At 47.2% G+C, this 12,202-nt stretch overlaps 1 protein-coding gene across 1 annotated transcript in view; it reads left to right on the top strand.

Annotated features, from left to right (window-relative positions):
• LOC149369441 (PDZ domain-containing protein 8-like) overlaps window positions 1-12,202 on the top strand; it is a 57,960-nt gene that overhangs the window by 36,521 nt on the left and 9,237 nt on the right. The window contains exons 16-18 of the mRNA XM_089575612.1: window positions 1,363-1,521; window positions 8,937-9,036; window positions 11,050-11,144. Coding sequence (XP_089431738.1) covers window positions 1,363-1,521; window positions 8,937-9,036; window positions 11,050-11,144 — 354 coding nt within the window. The remainder of the gene's footprint in view (window positions 1-1,362; window positions 1,522-8,936; window positions 9,037-11,049; window positions 11,145-12,202) is intronic.

Raw genomic sequence — 12,202 nt, forward strand, 5'->3', positions numbered from 1 at the left:
TCCCCCTTTTTGCCCTTGTGAGGAAGCCTCGGACGCACACAACGGCACCGACGTTTCCGCAGAACGACAGCTTCACCCCACTCGGAGTAAAATGTGCGTGAAACAAGGGATCCGAGCCATGGAACTTTATCATACCACCAGCTTCGACACGCAGCATGAAAGCTTCCTTGGAGACATTTGCTATTGTTTATGCTCTGTTTGGTACGCCTGTTCCGCGTTTAGTTCGATTCTTTCACGATTCTTTCAGCACAGAGTTTTGGCTGCTGTGTCCGAGACCATGCTCCTCGGCGCGGTTGCGGCGGCTGGCGGTAGCGGATGCCCTGCAGCCACCCTAGCATAGCCTAGGACTCAGCGGTCAGCGCACCTCGTCGCTGTTTTCATTGTCAAGCGCAGGCCACGCGCTTGATAATTCGTATTAAGTGTGCGGGAGGCGGTGCCACTGTTGTATGTTTTGCTCCAACGTCGAATCGAGCAGATCAGTTGCGCAGCACCAGGGAATTCAATGAGTCGTACAGGAGTGTGCGCGCCACACGATGCGTTGGCAGTTTGGGGTGCTAGCAGAGGTGAGCGAGGCTGGCCGTGTCTACGATGAGCCCGAAGTACAAACTCGGCGCTTGCTGCGCTTGCGGCGAAGTCACGGGGCTTGTCCTAATGTGAGGAAAAAATTACAGCGCCTCAGATTGTGGCTAATTGGCTAACTGAATCGGTGAGATGAAAGTTCGCTACCTTTCTGGGAAGTCAGGTCATTTTCGCAGTACACGTCCGATTGCTAAGCGGGACAGGAGCAAAATACTTCTCCTGTGCTCCATAATACCCATCCTGCAGTTGAAGCAACTTTGGGAGGTCGCAGACACAGTCACTTTCATTTTACACAGCCTGGCTGACGCCTAAATATCCAAAAAGAAAGGCTACAAAGAAACGCCGGCATCTTTCATGTTGTCGTGTTTCGTTTCTACGTCTCAAAATAAAATACAGCTCTCATCATAAAATCCAGTGTTTGCGTCCTTCTCGTCTCGTCCTTGTTACTGCTGCGCTGCAATTTTCCAGTATGCAGAACCAACTAGCCAGTCACTATGTTTTGATAGAATCCATGGTTGAAATATCAGTGGGAAAAGAGCTTCTCTAAGGTTTGTCCACAAACATCAGTTAAAAAAACATTCTACGGTCATGTGTCCTGAGCCGAATTTTCGGCATAAAGCCGCAATATTCTTCATAGCAGGTTGGGCGGAAGTGGCCTTCTTTTTTCTTTATAGCTTAGTTAAAACTTAGCACCCACCTGGCTTACGTCCGCTTGATAACGTCAAGCTGCTACGCGTGCTATGCGACTGACCCCTTCTTTCCACCTTAAACCGTGCTTTCCAGGGACCTGGTGAAGTACTCGTCGCTGAACGGATTCGATCCCCGGCTCTGTTACGGAGACATCACTCTTCACTTTGTGTTCAAGGGGGAGTACAAGTTCAAGGGAGGTCCTCAACAAGACGTGGAGGAAGTTCACGACCTCATGGGCCTCGAGTCCAGCTGGTGAGCGTGTGCAAGCAATGTCTGGTTCGTCACCAGACGTAAGGTGCTGTGAATTGCGGCCGCCGAAGATATCATTTGTTGCGGGAAAAGGCATTAGCTGTTCGCCTCACGCACAAACAGTAGTGAGGCAGGCGAAACCCATTTCCCAATGTTTCTTTTCGAAAGTTTAGCATGCGCGTATATATAGGAGCTACTGTGCTTTCTCTTTTAAAAATCGCACACTAAACGCTAGGTTCGATCTACCTTATCCAGCTTTCCGAAAGTTGCAGGGTTTCAAAGTTTCCCCCGCTTATTCGCGGCTAACAGTTCAAACGGACTATCCCACCACATGACCCAGCTCAGTGCTGTTAGTTCTTTGCAATCAGTCTTCAAGTTTCGGACGGTGTTTTGTGTGACTGGTCACATTGCAGCAATGCGTTTACCCGGTCCCAAGCCCCATCATGGCCACGCCTCTGGACTGAAGAAATGTGGAGTAATAATCTGTCCGAGCTGATCGCTGTTTCTTTGTTAATCTGTTTAAAAATTCCTTGAACAACCTCAAATCGTCAATCCGGTGTGTCATTTAAACGTTCTATATAGCTTACCCTTAATTTTTATTTATTGCCTTAACTCTGGTTTGATCCATGGTTTACTCTTAACTCGAGAGCGTTAAAGGCCCCGTTTACCAAAAAATCTGGTGTTGCCGTTACGAGCGAAAAAATTGGCAGTGGTTTAGCTCCGGTTAAACCTGGAGGATTGCGAAAGCAACGAGGAGAGAGAGGCGATGGAGAGCGCGCGGCGGCGGCCCCGGCACGCTATCTATGCGCCGCTACTGCGCATGCGCAACTGGCGAGTGCGGCGGCGGCACCTCTGAGTCACCCGCGCAGCGACGGCAGCGGCGGCGCGCCAACTGTGCGCCGTCCTCGCGCATGCGCAGTATGGCCTTGCGTCAGCTCCTTGAAATGCCTCCGCGACTCGCGTAGTGTTGCTTTCGCAACGAAATAACGGACATGGCTCTGGCAAGAGGACCCCAGAGACCAATCTAGGAGGCAGGTAGCCCACCTAGGTTACATAATCTTGCGGCGTCATCACAACCTGCCCACTAAGGCAGGTGGCAGTTAAATGAATGATAAGTCGCTCGGAAAGAGCAACCTGGGCCAAACAAGGCCCATCGCAGGGCAGTCACGCATCGCTTAACCGCGGCAACAATGCGCTAGGCAGAGTATGAGGACTACAGGGACCTATGAATATAGAGAATGACCTTCTGCATGAAATAACCCATTACGCTATGGCGTCATACCCTTGAGGCGGAGCTTATGTGTCGCATCAAATTGTTTTTTTCCCTGAAGGTTTGCTCATTGTATAGGGAAAGCAAAAGTGGTACAGTTGTTTAAAAATGATAAAGGAAACTTACTAAAAGCCTCTTTGGCGTTACTAGATGAATAATTTGGGTCCTTTAAACTTAGTTAATACCTTCTTACTGCAATAATTTTAGGGCTGGCACAACCATCCACACGAACACAGGAAGATGATCGCTCATTTCAGGAGTGTAAGATGCCGGTCTCAATATTCGGGTGGGAGAAATTAGAAATGGACAAGTCGAAAGAGCATTGACTTCCGGCTGTTGCTCTAGTCGGGATTTCAGTTGCGTTAGTTGCAGCATTTGGAGCCAAATGGTGTCAAATTCTCTGCTATCATGTAGACGCTGAAGTTAACTCCGTCAGCTACAAAGCCAATAAGTGGTCATTGAATTTAAAAAAAAAAACCAGCTCCATCGGCACTCTGCTGGCGCTAACAGAGTAAATATATTTGCACACATGCGATGATATCATCTCGTAGTCCAGCTTAATTACGCTTTACGGATTCAGCATTTCACTTTTTTTATTTACATCCAACAGCAGGGCCATTTGCCGCAATTACGAGCAAGCCTATTCAGTTGGCGCGTTTTTATTTCATTTTGTAGATTTTATGTGCGCCGGTGCTCCATGTTTCACTCAAGAGTACCATGCGAAACGTTTACAAAAATTAGCTGAAAAATATGTTTCCGATCCGAATTTATTGTTTACTGATCGCGCGTTGATGTGTACATCTTTAAGGGATGTGGTTTAAAAGGAAGAAACGTTGGACTTCCATTCAGTGGGAAGGTGATATGGGCGTTTTGTATCATTTTTGTTAGGTGCTGAGCAAGTGGAGTGCTTGTTTACGCGAAAGTCGGTGCAGAGCGTTTACTCGCACTAAGTTTCTTTAGGATAGAGAGCGAGCATCCTCTACATCGAGTTCTAAATTACTCTCTTTGCTGCCATTGCGAAACCCGTTTTCGCGGGACGCGATACAAGGCGAGACTTTTTTGCCCTTGTTTTTTTTACTTTAAAGGATTTCTTTAATACTCCCACGCATTTACGAAATGGTATACGCATTGGCACTCCGTGCATTTCACATACGGCATGTCGTCATGTATAGATTACTTGCAAGAGGAACATACGTTGGACATTTCTTCTCGGAATCACGCAATTCAACAAAACAACATAAAAAATTAGGAGCCACTTTGGCGACTAAAGTGGTGCAAGGCGAAAGCCTGAGTACAGCATTCTGCCACGAATGTGGTTGTGAATGATGATTCAAGTGCTGCCAGCGAATGACGCGTCCATTGGCTGTCTGCTTGTGTCACTGATGTGTGGTTAAGATGTTGAGCTTCGCCTCTAAGAGTGGAAGGCGACAGCGTCTTGCAACGCTGCCAGGGAGTCCACAGAACGCCATCGCCCATTCGGTTCTACGCCTTGCTGGAGGGTAAATTTATTTTTGAGGAAAGGAAATGTATCTCTCTCTCTCTCTCTCGCATATCTGGGTGGACACCTGAACCTCGCCGTAAGGGAAGGGGGAAAGATGGGAGTGAACGAAGACGCTGTTAGCTAGACGCGCCTTTGTTCATTCCAAACCGTTCAGCTGGCATGGCGGAGTGGCTAGCGTGCTCGTGTCGCACTGCGGAGACCCTGGTTCGATTCCCCAACTCTATCAATTCCGTATTCGGTTTTATTGATTTATGTGGTCTGACTGGAAAGGTTAATTAGGCTATTTGATATTTGTACTATTGCAATTCTATCCATCGCGTTCTGTCCTTCACCTCTGAAATGTTGGAACTGTCTGGGATGTTCGACACAATGTATATGAAACGAGAAACTGGGTGGAGAAGTAGGTGGTGGTGGAGCGAACGAGGCTTCGGACGGTTATCTGTTTTTTTTTTTTTTTCGGCAGGGTCTGTTTTTGCGGACGCGGTTGTTACTGCTACGCGGCTGTTTATATTATTTTCTTTTCTTTTCCGCTTTCTTCTGACCTCTTTATTCTTCTCTATCTTAGTAGGCTAATTGATTTAATTAAGCAATTAACTAAACTCAGTCCCTCTTAGTTGGAGCATCACTATACGATCCTTTAATTGGTTGCAAGGTTACTAGCCAAAGTACAATTGGCCCCATTTGAAATTCGCGCCCTGTGACGTCACGGCCGTTTCGACCAATTGAAAAGCGTGACATTTTCTGTCGACAACTCCTGCTTACAACGATGAGGCATTAAAGGCTTCCGCCTTAAAACACTTTTTGGCAACCCAGCAATGGCAGCAGTGGCGGCAGCAGCGGCAAAAGCAATGACATTTGTGAAATGCACTTGCGCAAAAAATTCAGGGGGCACTTTGACTGTCTAAAGTGGGTAGAGGCGGAAGCGTTTCCCGCACCACCTTCGCTGTTTCTGTGGCACCGGTGGCGTCACATATAATTGAGTACTAATCAGTAAGTGATGACAAATCACTAATTAATGGTTAATTACTGATTAATGACTGAATATTAATCAACTGCTAATTAATTACGCTTAAGCTTCGCCTTTAGGGGTGCAACGCGACAGCGCGTTGTAGCGCTGCCAGGGAGTCCTCGGAACACCACCCGTAAAGCGCGATGCCTTGCCCTTTGAACGCAACGCTTTTTGAGGAAAGGAAATGGCGCAGTAATTCTCTGTCATCTCGGTGGACACCCGAACCGCACCGTAGAGGAAGGGAGGAAGTGGGAGTGAAAGAAGATAGATAAAGAGGAGCCGTAATGAAGAAAATGAAAATTGTATTTGAGGAAAGGAAATTACGCAGTAACTGTCTCACAAAATTCAGGGGGGCACTTTTTTGACCTAAAGTGTGGTCACTGATACCCCTAACAGTAGAACGCGACAGCGTCTTGCAACGCTGCCAAGGAGTCCATAGAACGCCATCGCCCATTCGGTTCTACGCCTCGCTCGTCAGTAAATTGGTTTTTGAGGAAAGGAAATGTATCTGTCCCTCATTTGTCGGTGGACACCTAAACCTCGCGGGAAGGGAATGGAGGAGGATGAGAGTGACTGAAGACACCGTATTCACTAGACGCGCCTTTGTTCATTCCAAACCATCGAGCTAGCATGGCGGAGTGGATAGCATTCTCGTCTCTCACGCCGAAGACCGGGGTTCGATTCCTGAGCTCGACCAATTTCTTAATCGGTTTTATTTATTTATATGGCCTGACTAGTACAGCTAACTAGGCAAATTGGGTAATTAAGCAATTAACTAAGCTCTGTCCCACTTAATTGGAGCATCACTATACGATCCCTTCAATTGGTTGCATGGTTACTAGGCAAAGAAAGTACAATTGGCCCCATTTGAAATTCGCGCACTGTGACGTCACGACCGTTTCCACCAATTGAAAAGCGTGACATTTTCTGTCGACAACTGCTGCTTACAACGATGAGACATTAAAGGCTTCCGCCTTAATATTGCACTCACCCGTCACAAAGGGAGCCTTGCCGTTGAAGGGACCCTGGAATGATTTTGATGTCCTTGTCCTAAAGCACAAAATCTGGAGAGGTGGTTTTGTGAGCCTTACAGCCAAATTTAAGCTCTCTGCGTCTACCCTGCAATTCACAGTTTTTAAAAATTGCTGCGTCAGCGCATTAGAGCGACACCTAACCGCCCGTTCTAAGCCGTCTCGACCCCGCTGATATAAAGGAGCCTTCTCATTGGCCGAGCCTGTCGCAAGGCCGGGATGTGGCGCGGAGGGGTGCAGTTGCGGCCTGTTTTCTTTTCTTTTTTAGAGCGCAGCTCTTTGGCGTCCGTTCCTGGGTTTCGCGTCGGCGTCGGCCTCGTAACCAGCTCCGCCCCCAATGTCACGCTTTTCAATTGGTCGAAATGCTCGTGACGTCACAGTGCGCGAATTTCAAATGGGGCCAATTGTACTTTGCCTAGTAACCATGCAACCAATCAAAGGGATCGTATAGTAATGCTGCAACTAAGTTGGACTGAGTTTAGTTAATTGCTTAATTAATCAATTAACCTAATTAATATAGACGAGAATGAAGAGGTCAGAAGAACAGAAAAGACGCGCGCCGCAGCGACAACAGCGTCCGCGGAAGGAGACGCTGCTGAAAAAAAACAGATAAGTACGAAGCCGCGTTCCCTCCACCACCACGCACTTCCCCACTCAGTAAGACGTTGCTCGTTTCATATACGTTGTGTCGAACATCCTAGACAGTTCCAACAATTGACAGGTTAATGACAGAACACGATGGATAGAAATACAATAACATAAATATGAAATAGCCTAATTAACCTTTCTAGTTAGACCGCATAAATCAATAAAACCGAGAACGAAATTGGTCGAGTTGGGGAATCGAACCAGGGTCTCCGGAGTGCGATACGAGCACGCTAGCCACTCCGTAATGCCAGCTGAATGGTTTTGAATGAACAAAGGCGCGTCTAGCTAATACGGCGTCTTCGTTCACTCCCATCTTCCCCCTTTCCCTTACGGCGAGGTGCAGGTGTCCACCCAGATATGCGAGAGAGATACATTTCCTTTCCTCAAAAAATAAATTTACCGTCCAGCAAGGCGTACAGCCGAATTGGCGATGGCGTTCTGTGGACTCCCTGGCAGCGTTGCAAGACGCTGTCGCGTTCCACTCTTACAGGCGAAGCTTAACATGTTAACCACACATCAGTAACACACGCAGACGGCCAATGGACGCGTCATTCGCTGGCAGCACTTGATTCATCATTCACAACCACATTCTTAACGTACGCTCCCTTGCCGCACATGCCAAGGACGTACACCACGATCACATTCTGCGCCATTCCTCTGTACTTTGCTGAAACCTGGATGGATCCCGAAGAGCCTCTCGAAATCATAGATTTCCTATACTGCTGTGGTGCTCGCAGAGACCACAACAGAGCGGCGGGAGTCGCTATCTACTTGCGCACAGGTCTCTCTGCAATACCAGTCGAAATGTTTGGCACGTCACATGAAGTTGGCGAACTGTGCGCCGCAAAGTTGCCCAACGGCTTGCTGGTAGTAGCTGCCTACTTCGCCCCTACCGCACTCACGAAAGACGTCGTGCACTTCCTGCAACTCGCATTAACCGTCCATCGATCCACACCGATGTTAGTAGTGGGGGACTTTAATGTTGACATAAAGACAAACAGCAATTTCCTAACACTTATGCGGGAGAACATCCCGTTCCTCTCGCTCGTAACGCGTCGCACGGCTGTGACAACCTCGCGAGGCACTTGTATAGATCTCGTCTTTGAGAATCAAGCATTGGTGTACCAAGTCGAACATATATCAGTCTATTTCTCCGACCACAAAGCTTCCTTCATGACTGTCAAGAACTGTTAGTGGAATCTTTGTTAAAGGAATACGTGTGAAAAATAAAAAAAAAACTCTGTGATAGCGCATACATGTGTTGCTCGATTTCTTTGCCTCAATCTATCGAAAAGGTGAAACAGCTTATTTGCTGCGCTCAAATTTCGCATTAGGAAGTAACGTAATCGTCGGTAATTTTTTTCTGGCCCTTCGGCGTGTATGAGTTGAGGGAGGAAGGGAAGAGGATAATTTTCAGCCGCTGATATATTCGGTGTTGATGAAGTCAGCTCAAACGATTTTAGAACGCGGTGGCAAATAATTGAATACCGCTCGCTTGTGCGCTTTTCCTATGACCTCAGTAATATAATTACATGGTCCTGTTGAGGACACAGTCGCACCGCTGCCACTGCTGCCCTGTGGTCACCGCTGCGATGCTCCCATTAAATTTTGTAGCGTCTGCACAAAACTCAGCGTGCCAAGCGCTCGATGACCGGACTCGGTAGCGGCAGCCTCGACGTCGCTTTACGGCAACGAAACGGCGTTCTTTGGTTCCCAGTTGTTGGAGCATTCCAGAAAGGGAAGCGCAACAGAAGGCAGTTTCGCCGTTAGCGATCTAGCCGTGTCGCTGCCGCTGCTACCTGATGAGTATCTGAGGAGTATACTAATTGTGCTCTTTTGTTTGACATAACTAGTTTTCTTTCGGGATCTGTGAACCCTGTTCAGAAAGTTACGTAGATTTGACGCACTATGGACGCGTGCGATAAGCTTTACTAAAGCGGCTTAACATATGCCACGCAGGTCTTCCTCAATGAAGACACAAGCTTCCAAAAACCTCAGCCACGTCTTTGAAGATGTCCCCTTAAAGAAGATCATATTCTGCAAGTACTGCGACAACAGGGTAAGGTTTATATACACAAATGTACGCACGCAACAAGTCAGGTGTTCACTAGGCTAACGTATAGTGCCATCTGAGAAACTTTACAGACCGCTTTTGCGTTATTCGTTTTATAAAAAGCGCAACAATATTTTTGTTATCTCTGCTTCCAAAGAAGCAGTGTTGTAACCGACTTCACGCCACAGCGATGTACCGGGTTTTTTAGCGAACACTTTCAAATATACAAAGATAGGGGGTTTGAAATAGCAGGTACATACGTACAAGCGCACACTCAGCCGCGACAGAGGTTACTTAAAAATCATACTAAATAGATACATTACTAGGATATACTCATTAAATTTTTTAATTTACACAGTCTGGCGCCTAGTGGCAATGTGAGTAAGTAGCTGCGAACAAAACGATGCCATATAGATTCCTGAAAGAATGGAAAAGTTCTCTAAGGTCCTGAAGAGAAAGAAAATATGTTTTTTTTTTCTCACAGTGGAGACTGAGCGCCTGAGACACGCAAACGCAGCGTCCGTTGTTGACATGATATAGTTTCTAGGGCGTCTTATTCGAAATACCGGCTTTATTGTCTTGGCCTGCATTTTCTTTTGATTCGTCGATCTCGCAAATAACGGCCAGATTGCTGTCCACGACTACATACATTTCCTTGAACCAAGCGACCAAGCAAACGAAAGTGCAGGGCGTGGTACAAAAAGCCGGGAATTCTAATTTAACGCCGCATACCTTGGAACGGGTCGGGAACGGACATTGCGCTAACACGTGGTTCCCTGCGCGCCTCAAGCGCTGTGTCATTTTCGTGCGCAAAGTATGCATTGGATTTCCTCGCGTTTCAGGACTTTATACGACGACTGTTCCTTCGTCTCAAAAGCTCATATGGAATCGTCTTGAGCTCTTAATTGCCATTAGCACCATGTTAGTGAGAGGTTTGTTAGTCAATATTTGTTAATCAGATAGTTATTATTAAATCATTCGCGGCTAAGAGTCTGCTCCTCAAAAGATACTGTGCCTATTTCATACGCCCTGGTTTTCGGAACCTTTGAAACTGCTCACATAAACATCCGGTATATTACAGTTACTTGCAGCACGAATAGCCGGCGGCTTCTCCTTTTCCGTTCAGACTGAATATGTTGTTACTAAAAACCCCTAAAAACCCCTATACATGCTAGCTATAGCCTCCTAGACTGGTACGAACCGGTTTTCATCATTGCTGCCTTCTGCGGTAGACGTAAGAATCGCGACTCACAGAGCATCGCCTTGGCAGTGAAGATTTCTTTTCCGCTTTTTAGACCACACAGGGTCATAGATGTTAACACGCCTCTTGTAAAAGCTACTCTCTTTAGAACTGCACTGCGACAACAACTTAAGCAGGCTTCGGGCCGCCGCGGTGGCTCAGTGGTCATGGTACTCTGCTGCTGATCACCCCAAAGACGCGGTTTCGATTTCGGCCGCGGCGGTCGAATTTCCATGGAGGCGAAATTCTAGAGGCCCGTGTACTGTGCGATGTCAGTGCACGTTAAAGAACCCCAGGTGGTCGAAATTTCCGGAGCCCTCCACTACGGCGTCTCTCATAGCTTTAGTCGCTTTGGGACGTTAAACCCCAGAAACCAACCAACCAAGTAGGCTTCCATCGTTTTTTTTAAATATTTCTCAGAAAGTATTAGGCCACTATATAGGTCGCACGCACAAGTTACTCTCGTGCTTCGGCTGAAATTACCTCGAATTATTATGTTACAATCAGTTCACATCTGTTAAGTTGCAGTTAGTTTTAGCGTAAAAGTACGATGGTTTGTTTTTGTTCCATACAATTGTGAAAAATGCATGTTGGAAGCTAATTGTGGACGTTTCTTTGTGTTTCCAAAAAACTATGTGCGACGTGATGGTCAGAAATATTTTCGCAATGTATTCTCTGTGTCCACTGTCAAGAAACACGTTTTTTTTTTCCACTGTGTGAAAAGTTTCGCTTATTTTGGTACGCTGTAACAGATGCAGATTTTGGCAATGCTTTTCTAGATCTGGCTCGGGAATGGATGCCGCTGCAAGGAGTGCAAGATGATAGTGCACAACAAGTGTCTGCCCCTGGCTCAGCAGAAAACTCTGTGCAAACAGTGCGTATACGAGAAGTCATCACTCTGTAGCGGCGTTTACATAACAGGGTTGAGTTGAAGAGTTGAGATGAAAACCGGCTACAGGGTTCATGTAAACACCGCAGAATCGTGTCCGGCAGTAGGGAAAGCGAATCCAGTAAACTCCGCTGCAGGGGGAGGGTTGACTCACTCGACCCCAACGGCAGACAGCATGTAAACCGGATCGAATCGAAGAGCTGGGCTAGTGGGAGGAGAGGATAAATGCGAACCTGTTTTTCGCCTGCGCCGTCGCGCCTCCGAGACAGCTGTACCGAGCCACCTTCTTGGAGGCTGCCACGTTCTCCCGCGGCGCTGCTGGACGCTTGGTGTCGCTGCAGTTGAACCAGTCTTGACTCCCTCAAATCGAGTTCATGTAAACAGGCAGTCGTCGATTTGGGCTGACCTTGCTTAACTCGATCCCTTCACTCGACCCGTCGCTGCCAGGTTCATGTAAACGCCGGTTATTTCAGCTACTGGACGAAAATTCGCATTCACGAAGGACGCATTCACTGTTAACCTTTCTCGCAGCAAACGCTGAAGCTAGACACGGGCTGGCTCAATCCTAGATGAACCATACTTTCGTACACGAGGCAGCTCATGTGCGGAAAGCTCATGCTTGGATCGGCTCGCGATTAGAGCAGGAAGTTGGGCGAGTTTGTTGAACTGCATGGTAGGTCATAGCGCCAGAAAATACGAAGGATAAGGTACCACAAGGAAGAGTGCTGGCCAGTATGAGGGCCAACCACGCTGGCTAATTTCACGTGCACAGATGCAAGAATAGTTACGCGTTCTTGTCAAGATTAAGGAAAACTGACTTTTTATCTACCTTATATGAGGAAATTTCCTGTAGGTGCTAGCGAACAGCGTCCACACGCTTGCAGCCCGTGTTTCAGGTATGAAAGCGCTTACGCTATGTTCACATTGATCCAACGACTCTACAAACCGACAACTGAAACATCAAACGTTAGTAGGGAGAGATGTTAGGCAGCGACATTCACACAACACTGGCAAAATGTCGGTGTTATTGTAGATCCATGGGC

Source organism: Amblyomma mixtum, chromosome 1 (assembly GCF_055824585.1).
Source record: "Amblyomma mixtum isolate Tamu chromosome 1, ASM5582458v1, whole genome shotgun sequence".
NCBI lineage: Eukaryota > Metazoa > Arthropoda > Arachnida > Ixodida > Ixodidae > Amblyomma > Amblyomma mixtum.